Source organism: Phalaenopsis equestris, unplaced genomic scaffold (genome assembly GCF_001263595.1).
Source record: "Phalaenopsis equestris unplaced genomic scaffold, ASM126359v1 Scaffold000503, whole genome shotgun sequence".
Lineage (NCBI taxonomy): Eukaryota > Viridiplantae > Streptophyta > Magnoliopsida > Asparagales > Orchidaceae > Phalaenopsis > Phalaenopsis equestris.
The window spans coordinates 138,905-154,917 of record NW_018164943.1 but is presented as its reverse complement, the minus strand read 5'-3'; the positions used below and the strand labels follow the sequence as shown (position 1 = coordinate 154,917).

General features: G+C 37.2%; 1 protein-coding gene across 1 annotated transcript in view; it reads left to right on the top strand.

The window, feature by feature from the left end:
• Positions 1 to 16,013, top strand: part of LOC110028193 (cycloeucalenol cycloisomerase-like) — a 45,259-nt gene that overhangs the window by 26,620 nt on the left and 2,626 nt on the right. The window contains exons 4-6 of the mRNA XM_020729939.1: positions 261 to 302; positions 4,861 to 4,971; positions 10,229 to 10,326. Of these exons, the coding sequence (XP_020585598.1) occupies positions 261 to 302; positions 4,861 to 4,971; positions 10,229 to 10,326 (251 nt within the window). The remainder of the gene's footprint in view (positions 1 to 260; positions 303 to 4,860; positions 4,972 to 10,228; positions 10,327 to 16,013) is intronic.

Genomic DNA, 16,013 nt, shown 5'->3' with positions numbered 1-16,013 from the left:
ATTCTGAGAAATGATGGAAAAAATGATCAAAGGCTGAGTAAGAATTTGTTAGAAGCAAACTTATAATGACTTATATCTGAAGATTACTATGGAAATTATTCTTGTAATTTTCTTTTTCTTTTATCTTTTTGATTCGAATATGTATTGTACTTTTAGTTTGTAACTCATAAATCATTTATAACTTGCAGTGGTCGTTAATCTGCTACCTTTAGGGTATAAATGTTCTCATTCCTTCTTTCTTTGTTGCATTTTTTATGAAGGTGGATAGCAGCAGATGCTTGAGTAATCGATACTGGGTAAAGGTAATGTCACCTAACTTGCTGAAGTTTCTTTAAATGATTAATCCTATTTGTCTTAACAAGCATAAGCTATTAGAAGGATGAAAATGTATTAATCTCATAGGTCCTAATTTCAAGTGGCTTGCTTCTCTTTTCTAGTAATATGATTATTAGATGCATCTTTATCTCAGCGTTCTTAAAAATGCCACAGCCCCTGTTTTTCATTGTTGGAATTTTGTATGAGCAGTGCACATCTGGGAATTCTTTGCAAACATATTTTACAGATTAGATTGCAGTATTTATGACAATGCTTAATGCAATTTTTTGTGGCTGATATTTTTGAAAAAATATTATATTTGCGTTCGGAGTCCAGAGAGAGTGTGTCACGTGTCAAGTGGTTCCCACCCCTCTAAAACTCACTCATCAAATCAGTATATTGCGGTGGGGCCCACTTACCACGTGTCAATTTTCCACTGAACCCCGGACGCAAATTTGCTTCCGGAGTCCGGATGTGATATGTTCTCATTCTCAATCCTGATTCTTCCCGTCTGTGAATGAGAGAAAACGAGAGGTTAAATTCTTGGTTTTGATTCCCTGAAAGCATCGCGTCTTCTTCAAATGGCATAGAAAATTTAATTTTAATTTAATAATTTTTTTAATTGGTTACTACAGGACGTGCATGAGCTATCAAGCGAATTGTATATGTGGAGCTTGAAATTTTATTTCTTTATGTAATACGTGTGTATTTCAGTTTTAATTAAACAAAAAATACCAATTAGTCTATGGAGAAAATATTAGATTCGGTCTCCGGACGGGTGGGGGGGAGTGTGGGGTGGGGGGATCATGTGTTACTCATGCCAGAGGCTCGACGTTCCTTGCGGGAACATGGCGTCAAGGGTGTCGTGTCTGTAGGAGAAAGAGGAGCGTCGGAGAAGACGTGTCCACAACACGGCGTGCAGGATGGGCAGCGAAGCGCTGCTTGCGGGAGGCTCGACGTTCCTTGCGGGAAGATGGCGTCGAGGGTGTCGTGTGTGTAGGAGAAAGAGGAGCATCGGAGAAGACGTGTCAACAACACGGCGTGCGGGGTGGGCAGTGAAGCGCTGCTTGCGAAATAAGCAGTGAAGCGCTGCTTGCGAGAGGAAGAAACTGCGCACGAAAGAGGGAGAATCGAGCTGCGCTCACGCGTCCTGTGCAAAGGTGGAGAGGTAAAAGTTTTCTGCGTGTGCCTAGGCCTAGAGGGAGACGTCTCACGTGAAGGAAGAAGCAAGCTGAGTGTCTCGTGTAGGAGTAACACCGTTTAACTTCGCGTGAAGAAGTAAGAGAACCGTGCTAGGGAAGAAGAAAGAATAGAGCCCTCGGGTTTGGGATCAAGTAAAAGAGCTGCGTGAGTTTTATTGTGCAAGAAGAAGACTTTGTGTGGGAGGAACTTCGTGTGGGTAAGGGCCAAAACCGAATGCTTTTACGAAGGTTAGGGTTTTATTATGTTATTTTTATTCTACATGTTTAATTGACTAGTATTAATTATTGTTTAGGAATTTAAAATCAGAATTTGAAAAATATGAGAGCACAAAAAATTTGGATTGGATCTAGGAAAGTTGACGACATGGAAGGTAATGATTTGATGTTGTAATTATAAAAGTTTTGTTTGGTTAGTTAAACGTTATTAAATTATAACATCTATTAAGACCAAAGTGCATTGGTCCTAAAAGATATAAAGATAAGGAGTTACTAGGATAATCAAGTAAAAATCAAGGTGAGTGATTATATTTTTAAATTTCAGTAATTTTTATTATTTTTTAATGTATGTTTGATTCCATTTATGCTCTAATTTAGTTAAATTTAATTTGCAATGAATTCTTCATGTTATTATACAAGAAAAATATGTATGATAATTAGTTGCACGTCAGAGAAAGTATACATGTTAACACTGCTGCATAAATTGTTGCATATTAGTTTTTCTAGAAAATTATCACATTATTGCATGACCTTTAGAAATATGCATGTTAAGAGACGTGCGTAAAACAATTGCATATTGATTCACTTATAAAATTATTATATTATTACATGTCATTTTGATTCCAATTAAAATATATTTATTCATTAGTAGATGAAGACAATTCTCTCATAAGAAAGAATGTATTTTATGAAGATTGAAATAGTGTATATATGAATACTTGTATCTATGTGTTAAGAGGAGTTCATCTCTTATGGTATAAGCAGTGGACGTCAATGTATCTCACACATAAATATTTTTCTATCACATTAGATAATTGTGATAATTAGATTTTTAATTATTGTGCCAACAGTAGAATATTGACTAGGGGCGAGTAGACACCTTTCCACCTTAGATAATAATATAATGTAAATCATTAACCGTTGTGTTAATCAGCTAATATCGGTCAGGAGTGTGTTAGATTATGCTTTGACGATAGTCCTAAATAGACACCTTTCCATCTCCAGTTGCTTGATGAGTCTAGTTGGTTTTTTTATTGAGCAGGATGTTGTGGAGAAAGTTAGCGACAAGGAAGCAACTGAAGAAAAGGGTGAGCATCAACTGCCACCAGAAGAGGGCGAGATACTTGTGGTTCAGCAAGTCCTTCAGACTAAGGCGTTGAAGGAGCAACAATGGCATTGACACAATCTATTCTACACTCTTTGCACCATGAATGGAAATATATGCATCATCATCATCAATGGAAGTAGCAGCAAGATTGTAGCGTTAGTACTGATGGTGGATAAGTTGAGACGACTCAGAGACATTCTCAACCACATACTCTCTGACATGGTTCAAAATGGAGAACATGATCAATATTAACAAGAGTTGTCTCGTGAAGTTTTGGATTGGAAGTCAAATGCAGGATCAAGTTTGGTGTGATGTGGTGCCCATGAATGCCTATAATCTTTTGCTGGGGAGATCATGGTAGTATGATCACAAAACTCAATATGATGGGTATAAGAGCACCTGCTCATTCACCAAAGATAGCACACACATAACCCTTCTACATTATGCAGAGTTTGAGATTAGAGATACCCTTGCCAATAGAGAGGTATCGAGAGGATCAATCTTGGTGATGATAGAGGACCACGAGAGAGAAGGTCCGATATCAAACATAGGACAATCAATACATGGAGAGTTTCAGGACATTATGTTCACCAACTTCCCACCCTAGCCGCCGCCACTTAGAGAGATTCATATTATCCTCATCTCAATTCGGGTTGAACCAACTTTGGTTGTATTTGGAGAATTCAACATAATGCACTTGGCACAGAATCTTGATTTAGCTTAGTAAGGTACCCTATAGATGATTGGATCGATATGGATGTTTGCTCGCAAGTGGAGAAAAACCCTCAGTTGCTTTGGGGAACAGTACAGTCGCCAGTGGGATCTAGGCGTTTCTCGGACCGTAGTTGTCGTGGAGATTACAACAACCCCAATACTTTCAACATGCTGATAAAAGCTTTGATGAATGAGGTCGAAGCTCTCTCAATCCCTAGAGACTATCGCGGGTGTATCTCTCTCACGAGACGTTGGATCCCACTAGAGATGTGGGACTGACTTCAGTGCATCCCCCACACAGGACATGGGACGCGATAAACCCAACTGCCGAACTGGGTGATGTTTCATGTTAACCGATTCATCCTAAGGGAGGAGAGGACTGCACAATCGCTCCTCCACAGGGTCGCCTAATTGAGGGGGCCCCACGCTAGCTACCATAGTAGTATTTATATATTATTTTTTGTGTTTTAGGGCATTTTTGCTTTCACCTTTCGTGCCGCCAATATTTTCTTCTTTGTTAGCGTTATATTCGAGGATAAGTGGCGCTCCAGTTGTATCTTATTCCAAGGTGGTGTTTATCTCATCGATTTCGCTTCCCTTTCCCCCTCTAGCCTGCTTATCGTCATCCCTCCTGCACTATTCAATGTTGCGCTGCTCCCCTTACACTGCTTCAAGGCGGCTGCCTCCTCTCCTGCACTCTCCCTTGTTGCTGCCTTCATTCCTACACTATTCAATGTTGTCGCCGCTCCCCCTACACTGCTCCAAGGCGGTCGCCTCCTCTATTGCACTCTCCCTTGTTGCTGCCTCCATTCCTACACTATTCACAATCACTCTCTCCCTGCGCCTTTTTCTTGTTGTGTCTGCCCTTCCGGTACCTCTCTAACCTGCAGCCACCTTTCCTAAGCCACCTTGTTGCTGTTCCACTGACTGTCTTGCCGCACGCCTAGCAGGTTATTCGTGTTCTTTCATATTTGTATTCGGTTTCAAGGTTTTGATCAGTCATGTTCTTTCGTGTAATAAAAATTTACTTTTCCTATTGAGTTTTTAGGTTAACTCCGGTATCAATTTATAACGTGATACAAAATTTTTGTGTTTATAGAGAAAATTTCAGCTTGATAGCTAAAAACCATGTATTCTTTGTGGGATTGTTTTCTTTGTAAATAATGCAACTTTACAATAGATTTCTTCATAGAATAATGCAACGCATGATTCTATCTATGTTTTATTTTCTCGAGCTATTTGGAAGCTTCATTGATACCAGCAACACTCACCTTTATTTGTTCTTTAACTCTTTTCTTCTTACAGGCAAATCTTTGGATTATTATTTTTAGCTATGTTGGGAACTACTTCTGGACTCACTATTTTTTCACGGTACTTGGAGCATCATATACTTTTCCGTCATGGAAAATGAACAATGTAAGAAGATTTACATCATTTGTTATTTGTCCTTCTTACATTATCTTTTCAAATGCAGCCATGCTTGCTTCATGAGCGAACTATAAAAGGGGAATTTGATAAACATCATCGCATTTGTTAGCTCTGTTGCCATTTTAATACTGATAACTGTGTGTTCTGCAATACTCGTTCAACTACAGATGAGGGAAGTAAAACAGAAGTTGAGGAGGCTTTAAAGAAAACCATGAGTGAAAAGTCTGTAGAACCTTATGATATCTCAATTGAGTGTGGCAATATATAGGAGATTTGGGAGTTTCTTGATTTACGAAAATCTTTAATATTATTTTAAAAACTAAAAAGATGTCTGAGGAGTGAAGGAAGAGTATTTTGGTCCCCATTTTTAAAGAATAAAGGTGATGCACAAGAGTGTGCAAATTATAGAGTAATTAAGTTGATGTGTCATACTATAAAATTATGGGAGAGGGTAATTGAACATACGTTAAGATGTATTACAAAGATTTCTCATAATCAATTTTGATTTATGTCGGGCAAGTTTTGATGGAGAAGTTCAGAGATAATAAGGAGGATTTATATTTGATTTTTATTGATTTAGAAAAGCTTACGATAAGATTCCAAGAGATATCCTTTGGAGAGTTCTTGAGAAGAAGGGTGTTGATATGACTTATATTTAAGAGCTTAAAGATATGTATACTAGAGCTGTTATTTATGTTTGAACAAAAGAAGGATTGACCAAATATTTTCCTTTTTCTATTGGATTACAACAGGGATCGACTTTAAGCCCATATCTTTTTGCTTTAGTTATGGATGCTATTACTGGGCATTTACAGGAGGATGTACCTTGATATATGCTTTCTGCTGATGATATCCTTCTCGTGGTCAAGACGAGAGAGAAAGCTTAGGAAATACTTGAATTATGGAGGTCTATATTGGATTCTAAAGGCCTTCGTTTGAGTAGAACTAAAATTGAATACATTAAATGTAATTTTAGTAGTAGTAGCTTTAGTGATTGAATTGTAATTATGGGTGATCAAATTATTAAAAGGTGTGGAACGCTTTAGATATCTCGGGTCTATTGTTCAAAGTGATGGTGATATAGATGGGGATATTAGTAGAAGTCAAGTTGGTTGATTGAAGTGGAGGATTGCTTCGGGCCTATTGTGTGATAGAAAAGTACCACTTAGGCCCCCTTTGGGGTGGCGGTAGGGTAGCAGCGCGGCGGGCGCCTCAAGATTTTACTGTTTGGGGCGGCAGAGCATCAGCAACGCCGCACGTTTAGGGTAAAATGCAAGTCGCGAGCTGCGATCTGCTCCTCTTCCTCTTCTCCCATATTGGTTCCTCTTCCTCCTTTTCTCCCTCATTTCTCATGCTACCCGGTTCTTCTTCCTCCTTTGTTCCTCAGCAGTAAGCACTTTTTCTTCTACAGATGCGAATGTTTGTTCGTTGGATTTGTGATGTTTGATTTGTAAATGTTGTTCGGTGGTATGGATGTGAATGCTAGATGTTAGATTGAATTCTTAGTGGCTCGATTTTTGGTTTGGTAAATTGCATGAATTTTTTTTTTTTTTTTGAGGAGGTGGCCTGGGTATGACAACAATATGATGTTAGATATGTTTGAGTGAGGGTTTATATTGTATGTGGCATGGTCATTGATGTGACTACGAATCATTTGGGTGGTTTGCATGAAGATCTAACAAAAAAAAGAAAAAGAAATTTATTATGGGTGTGGCTTAGACATTAATGTTAGATTGTTCTTATTGTTCTTTGGAGTTTTTGGTGGTTGTGGCTTTGGTGGTTGTGGCTTGGGCATTGATGTGAATACATATTAATTGGGTGGTTGAGACTTGGGGTTATGAGTGAATACAAATCAATATTGTCATAATACTAATTATAATTTTGATAATTTTTTTCTTTTTTATTCATAGCCCTTTTATTGTTGTTGTTCCTCTTTCAACTTTATCTAATTGGGCAACTGTATTTAAAAATTGGCTTCCTGAAATGAATATAGTTGTAAACATTGGAAATTGTGCTAGCAGAGTGGATGTATCAAATATGTGGCTAGAACCATTCTATTACAAACAACATTACTACACAAGGGCATAATGATCATTTGTCTAGAAACAACTGTCACAGTTTTTTTCATATCGCAGAAAATAAACAGCTAGGAAAATATGTGGCTAGAACCGTTCTATTACAAACAACGCTACTACACAAGGGCATAATAGTCATTTGTCTAGAAACAGTTGTCTTACAGTTGTTTTCATATTGCAGAAAATAGACAGCTAGCCAACTCCCCGCTGGGGAAGCTTATTGATAAGCTGCAGCTGCCCCAAGCAGACCCTTAGATTGAAAGAAAAATTTTATAAGATGTTGGTGAGACTTGTAAAAAGAGAAGCATAAAAGTAATTGTTGCCAAGATGAGAATGATTAGGTGGATGAGTGGCTTTACATTTAGAGACAAGCGAAATGAATATATCCGTGATAGGGTTGGTGTAGCTCCAGTGACGGAAAAAATTAGATAGTCGTCTTAGATGGTTTGGTCATATTAAACGTCGACTATTTGATGATCCGATTAGGAGAGTGGATGTTTTAGATTCAACTAATGTTAAGAAAGACAGTGGTAGACCTAAAAAGACTTGGGCATATTGTATAAAACATTATCTTAATCTATTAGAATTATATGAAAATATGACACTCGATAGGACACAATGGAGAAAAATGGTTCATGTAGCAGTCCTACTAAAGAAGCATAAAGGTTTTTTGTTATTGTTGTTGTTGATGCATGAACAATAGTTTCAGTCATAGTACGCAAGTAACTGGGATTGTCATGATGAATTTATCCCATTCAGAACTACTCTAATAATAATGAAAATTTGATAAGATAATTTTGTACTTAAAATTGTAAAAATAATGCTACAAAAGGAAGCCTTTCAACCTCTTTGTAGAATTAACTTGTAAGGCATGCATTCTAAAGTTCTCTTTGTCGCTAATGAGTGAGTTGCTCTTATGTTATGAATGATCGGCAGGGTTTAGCAAACAAGTTAAATGTGAATATTTGACTTGCTAAATCAGTTGCTAAATTTATGGCTTTTCTAGTACGAAATTTACTGATTCCATCATATTTTACGAGATAATGCTGAGTATTTTCCTAGCCTTATTGCATTTTAATATTTATTCTTGCTGCTTACTTTCAGGGACTGGTATAATTTGGAAAAGTCCAAGCGTATTAAAGCATTTCGCTGTGGGGAGTATGATGACTGTATTGAGAAGGCCAAAGCTTCTGCTATTCGCCCGAGCAGGAGAACAACCAATTCAATGAAGTATGCTAGCAGAGTAGATGCTATTCTTCATGCTCTTGAGCTTGAAAAGTGCTATCTAACCAATGGAAATGAGAAGCTTAGTTCAAGTAAGAATAACAGCAAGATCAGTCTCATCACCGAAGATTTGCTTAAGCAGCAAAAAATGATGCAGAAGAATAGGAGGAAACTTGTTTTAGTAGCAAGGAAGTCTGGCAAACCTAAAGAAATCTGTACTCATGAATTCTCTCATTCTGTTGCAACGATTGAACTACCCGAGCAACCATTAGGGAGAACCTCACAGAAAAAGAGATGGAAAAATCCTAATGATTGAAAATTTTATTTGGCTCGCTGAATTTGAATGGTTGACTTTACTAATTTTGTTAGCTCCCTAGAATGTGCTTTCGGTGGTATCAGAAGTAGTTAAGGTATTATGACATTAATCTGGCAGTTTGATTATGGCTGGTTAGGCCCTTTCAATTAATATTCTCATTATTAGTGTAGCTATCATTTCAAAATTATCGAGCAATGAAATATAAGATGAAACAATTATGTTGAAGCACTATACTGAACTTGTTAACAGATATTATGCCTACATATTTACTTCTTTGTAAAAAATGTAACGCAGCTTTTAATTTTTAGTAAATATGCCGTATGCACCATACAGGTTAAGCTGCTAGTTATATCTGCTCATGATATTCTTGAAATCTCAATGTAAATCAGGAATACTTGCCTAATTAAAATTTATGGATTCGATTGACTTTCATGATAATTAGTGACTCAATTATCTTTGGAACATAGGATTAGCTGGCGGTCTAGAAATTTCTTTTTCCATTCAGAAAAAAACTCTTAGCATTTTGTATGGAGCTTTTCTACTCTTTGTAAGTGTATTATAGCCTGGTGGGGGTGCAGACGAGCCGAACACGAGTGAGCCTGGGCTCAACTCGTGTTCGGCCCGTTAAAAAATTCTATTGTTCGTGTTCGGCTTGTTTTTATTTCGAACACAAAAAATTTGTTCGTGCAAACGAGCCGAACACGAGCTGTTCAAGAATTTGACAACCTTAGTCACGCATGCAACTGTTAGTGGTGTAAACAAGCCGAGCTTAAGCGAGCCCAGGCTTGACTTGTTAAAAAAATATTATTTTTCATGTTCGGCTTGTTTATATATCAAGCTCAATAAATTTGTTTGTGTTTGACTTGTTTGCTAATCAAATTTGATTTCAATTATTTAGCCTTGCATCAAATTAGCAAAAAATGTGACGGTGTAAAAGTATCAATTTGGGATGAATATGGGCTTAATTATTAGTGTATTTAACCCAACTTGGCATTCCTTTGGTTTCACTCTCTAGCATAATATATCTTGAAGATAAAAGTGGTGGGCAGTGCTGATTTTAAGTTATATATATATATATATATTATATAAATGGCATTTGCATCTAGTCAAACTCAAGATCAACTCAAAATTGATTTCAATTCTTGAGTCAAATTTGAGCTTATTTCTCTTTTAATGCGAGTTTCATGCTTTTTAACAAGTGTTCGTGGTGAGAAATAAACTTACATGGCTTGGACATGCTCAAATGAGTGTAAAATACACGCTCAAGACATGTAGAGAGGTTTTCTCAGTCATTATGAGGAAAAGTGGTTAGATTAATGGTAATGTTGGATACAAGTTGTTCAAAAAAGATTTGCATTGAATATGTTCAACACCTCAAATTACACTTGATAGGAATTCATGGAATTTGAGGATTCATAAAGCTGACCCCAAATTGTTGGGATGAGGATAATTCTGCTGATGTTAACAGAGTAGGCGTTATTCAAACTGAAAGGATAGTAAATTTCTTAAACCTTTTTTCTGTTTTTTTTCCGTTGTACATGGCTATAAGTTTGAATTGATCAGAATTACCATTTCTTTTTACTTGCTTTCAAAAGCTTTTATAAGACGCCCGTTGCTCTTAATGTTGCAGTTTCCTTATTATGACTTCGTTGATCGGGCGTCAATGTACAAAGTTGGTTCGTTGTTTTATGCTATTTATTTTGTGGTGAGCTTTCCCATGTTTTCAAGGTATGTAATTCTTTGAATTTATGGATGCCATTATTTTGGTTATTGGTATTATCTAATAATTTAAGGAATTCGCAGTGCATATAAAGTGTTGTTTTAGAATGTCATTTTTTTATGTTTTGTCTACCTAGTTTGGATGGAAGATTTTAGGTTTTATATCCATCAAGTGTTAAACTCTAAAAGGCAATATTTATGAGTGGGGCTAGGTGGCTAAAATGGGTTGGGGGTGGTTGGGACAGCAAAATCAAGCTCTGGTATGAGTTTGTCTTGTTTGTTGTAATTTCTCTTTTAAGTGTGTTTGATTGTAACTGTGTGTTTGCTTCCAGTAATATTATTTGATTTCTTATTGTTGTTGGGTTAATTCCAGTATTATTTGGTATTTTAGAGTTAACCTAACCCGAGTCCTATCCTAGGGTTTCTAGCATCCACTAATGTCCAACCCTTTCTCTACCTAAAATTTTTCTTTCTCATTTTACATCACCCTTACACACCACCTTCCACCTACCCACACACAAAACCTAGTGATGTTGCCGAGGAGATAATCGCCAAATGCCTAATCAAGGGGAAATGACATGATGTCATTTATGAGAAATTCATGAAAAGGTGTCCAAGGGATTTTTATTGAGAATGTAGAGTGGGAAACCCGCCAATTACAATAGAGGCTTACTACCTTCAAGAGGAGGCAATTCGAATGGGTCACCCATAGCCGCAGTTGTAACTTGTTAGATCAAAGAAATGGAGTAAATCTCTTTCACCATGCAGATTCCAGTGATGAAGCACCTCTATCTTGATGATATGAATGAAATATCTGAGAAGTCAAAATTTTGCTGATTTTCCATATTTCAACGGTCACATGAATCCGAACGAGTTCATCGAGTGACTCTAAACCTTAGAATGTGCATTTGACTGTTAGGAGGTCCCATCAAACAAATGATGAAACTAGCCTCCAGCAAGCTAAATAAAAGTGCATTATTTTTTAGGCAAAATTAGGAGTACCTAGGTCAACATGAGAAAAAAGACAAGATCACTACTTGGTTCGAGATGAAATGAGAGATGAAGCGCCACTACCTACCAATTCACGAAAGACCGGATGTTCATACCGCAGCTTCAAGAGTGAAGAAACTACATCACCAGACAACTATCGATTCTCACAATTAGGATTCGACCCTAATATCTTACAACCAGTGTATACCCATGGAAAAATTTAAGTCGACCTCGCCTGACAAGACACTACTTTTGAGTGGAAAGTAGGTAGAGAAAACCAACATTCTCAAATTTGTCCCCGCCAAGAAGTGTTTCAAGCGCCACAAATTTGGACATATTGAATCAGATTGCACAAGGAAAACAATCTCCTCGACTGATCATGAAGTAATTGAAAAACTGGACAATGACATGGTAGACACGACAGAGAGTGAGGATACAAAAGAGGCGTACCGACTGTCAGCCAACGAGAAAGAGAGCCATCGATTTCAACTGAACCCAGAAGAGATATTTCAACTGAGTTGACAATAACAGTTCTAGAAGGTAGTGAATCTAATGTTATGGGCATTCATACAAAGTATGAGGATATGGTGCGTTGAATTGCATTTTTGCAGGCATTTGGAGTAGCATTAGTAGGATTGTCATTTGAGAAGTCGGTATTGAACACAGAGCAACATTATATAAGAAGATTTCAAACTATTCAAATATATTGCCTATCTTTTGAGTTGACTTTATTGAGGGAGGTCCAACTCCTCAAAGATGAGAAGATTTTGAGTAACTTTTGAAAGATTATATGGAGTTATTTTAATATTAGATTCAGCTCAACAGTGTACCCAACATCAGATGTCTAGGCATGAGGGATGAATCAAAGCTTTGAAAATTATCTTAGGAGCTTGATAGGGAAGAATATTCTTCAATGGGATCTGTGTTCTGTCAGTGAAGAAGAAGAGGTTTTTCCTGAGTGGTTACTAGTAAGAGTGGCACAGTTCGACACAAATTTCATTCCAAAGCTGATTTCTCCTCATATATTTGATTATCAGGTACATTCTACTGACTACAAGATGTGGAAGAAGGTTTCAGACTTAAGAATTTGAGAGTTGCATTGTAGGAACCTACATCTATATGCAACTCCAGCTCAAGATGTGTGAAAAGATGATGCATATTTATTCTATCAAGGCGTGTTATGAAATGTTAATGCCTACAAGATTGATTTGTCAGGAGATTATGCTACTCCTTAGTTATCCTAGTATTATATATATTATTTCTTCGCGTGTTTCTTCGCGTTTTAAGTTAGTATCTCGTGTGTTTTGTTTAGGACAACCATCGACGTCCGTTCTTCTCCCTTCAAGGTTGTGTCCAAGGGATTGAGTGGTGTTCTAGTGGTATCTCTCTCCCGAGGTGGTGATTATTTTCTCTTTCTCCTTCCACATCTTTCTCCCGACCATCCTCCATCATTGTGGCCACCCTGAACAACACTCATTTGTTGTTTTCACCACAATCTTCACATTGTAGCTCTTTATTGTGCATTGCTACCATCCTGGACAACCGACCCTTTATGTCATGCAATCCCTCGCTTCGCCCCTTCACCGCTGTCAATCAGAAAACAACAAACCTGTTGTTTTCCTACTGTTTCTTGGCAGTTCCAGCCTTTACCACTGTGCCTCGCTGCTCTGCTTGCCACCCCACTTGCTGCCCTCGCGCTGTCTCAGCCCTCCGCTTCGCTTCCAATGCAATTACAACCCCTCCTTTTGTTATTCTAACCACCACAACCCATTTTTGTTACCTACCTCCGCTCACTGACCGCTTAACCGACCTCCACCACCCATGGATCGAGGCCTAGTTTGAGTTTGTGTCGTGTTTGTTGTTATTTCTCTTTCAAGCGTGTTTGATTGTAAACGTCTGTTTGGTTTCGGTAATAATATTTATTTTATCTATTAGGGGTTAACTCGGATATCAAAAACCTTAAAATGTTTTTTAGAAAATAAAAGTCAGGTCTAGGATTTATAAATTATAAATAAAAAGTAAAGTAAAAACTTTTCTATGAGCTTAAAGAGGGAAAAGAAGAACAACACCAACCTTCACTGTTGAACAGCCAGCGTCTTATGCTTATCTTGTTCTCATACGCTCTAATCGCGTGCTTGCTGATCCCTCTGCAATTGTTCAATTTCTCTTTCTCTTTCATCTCCTCACAAAAGGGTAGTTGACCCCCCTTTTTGTCGCTTCATTCATATTGCTACATTATTTATTTCTTTTTTATTTAAATATTATTTATGTTTGCTATACTATCTTATTCAAATATTTTTTTTTGGAAAATAAATCTCTCTTAAATTCATATTATTTAAATTAATAGAATAATAAATTTTGATTAAATTTACCCATACAATTTATTTTACAAAATTTTAATTAACTAAATATTAATATTATTATTTTAATTAAATAAATAGAATTTTGAGTTTTTAGGCTACATTGAATTGTGAGGGAAACGATTCGTTAACTCATCCATCGATTGTGGGTGTTTGTACTCTGATTTGTTCTCACCATCTAATGTTATCGACTGAAGATCATCGATCCTAGCATACATAACTAACCCTCTGCTGTGAGAGTCTTTTGTGTCTTTGAACACCTATTGCCAATATAAGCCTACATTTGACTTATATATCCACCTCTCTGCAGGCTGCTCTCCTCACTGAAGTGGATGCCTTGTTGCTAGAGTAAACCCCGTGTGCATCTGCCCATTTTCCGGTCGTGTTGGTACTCCTTATGTGAGCTATGTACTAAGTGATCTACCTTTCAATTTCTTCATCCACATTGATGCTAATGCGACCGACCACTCCTGTTGGTTGGCCTTTGTGTTCTAGCCGTCGATCTTACAGCCACTCTATTACATATCTCGCCATGCAAATACCTATGATTGCCAAGTTTATTACCGGTAACAAGCTCACAATCCCACCCCTAGTCGCCCGTGTGCTCTTTGTCATCAGCTTTTTACTTGTAGGCCACTTCCTTGCCAGTCCTATGCCACCTTTCACACAGTAGGCCCGAAGCATTCCTCCATTTCAACCAACTAACTTGAATTATACTAATAACACCCCCAACTAAACCACCATCCCTCTGAACAATAGACCCAAGGTAGCTAAAGCGTTCACATCTTTTAATGATTTGATCACCCACAGTTACAAATCTTCCACTAAAGCTGCTACTACTAAAATTACATTTTATGTATTCAGTTTTAGTTCTACTCAAATGAGGGCCTTTAGATTCCAATGTAGACCCCCACAATTCAAGTTTTTCCTGAACTCTTTCTCTAGTCTTATCCAGAAGAAGGACATCATCAGTCAAAAGCATACACTAAGGTACGTCCTCCAGTAAATGTCCAGTAAGCGCTTGCATAACTAAAGAAAAAAGATATAGGCTTAAAGTCGATCCCTGATGTAGGCTCTGTTTGGCGCAGCTGCAGCTGCGTTGCCCCAGGAAGCTGCTGCGGGGAAGCTGTTATGGGGAAGCTGGGCACCTGTTTGTTGCAGCTGTGTGAGAACAGCTGAAGTTGTCGGGCAGCTGTTATGGAAAAAAGACCATATTGCCCCTGTTTGGTAAAATTTTTTAAAAGAAAAGTATAACAATCATATTTTTGACATTTTCAATAAGCTCTCAAAGTGCTAACAACTTTTGTATAGGAATAAAAACACATATGGAACACAATTTTATGTATTTACATATCTAACACATAAATGTTGAAGTTTTACGAATATTTTCATATTGTTTAGAATATCCTACGAAAGAATTGGGTTGCCGAAATATAATGAAGTTAATTTAAGGGTTAGATATGTAAATAGGCGAAATTAATTATGGTTAAGGAAACAAATTGAAGTGTTAGATATGCATATATATAAAGGTTATCAATTATTATATAGAATAATTTTATGTACTAAATAGTGTCGTAATAAATACAAATTGAAGAAATATTCTAAAATTATATTTTAGTCTACAAAATGGATATCTTAAAAACAATCAACCGTACATAAATACAAATTATATGTAATAACTTCTTACAACGCAGAAGTTCTAATTAGAAGAGTAGCTAAGTACGTATACTCATCTCAGGTCACAGTGAGTATCATTAGAGCAAAAAAAAAACTCTAAAACAATTACAATAATAATCAACAAGATGATTACATTGTTCTAAACATTCACACGGCGTAGTTCATGTGTCAAACTTCCCTCAAGTGATGTTCTTCATTCCCGATCAACATCGTCAGGTGAATCCACCGAACCATCTGCCCATTAATTTTCTTAGGAGAGTGAAGCATCACTGATGTATTTACACAGGCCATCTAAGTTTGGGTCCCCATTTTTTTGGGGCATTAGTACCCTGATGATTCACAAAAAAAAAAAAAAAAAAAGCCATTAAACTAATTTGGGAAGCTTTCAGAGACATTTGAAAGGTCAAAAAGATGTCGAATCCGATAAGTTTTTAGTTGAATCGAGCGTCTCGACAAGAAGAATTTAATAAGCTCAAGATCGCTCAATTTTGACATCGTTAAGACACTCAAATGTTCATCAAACGTTTTTAGATCAAATGAATCTCTCTCGATTGTCCGATTAAAATAATTCATATTCATTCACTAATAGCACCCATAACTCCATAAATAGAGCCACATCCCTCTTAATGGGTGGGGTTGGGGGGGGGGGGGGGGGGTGTTTAGGGGGGA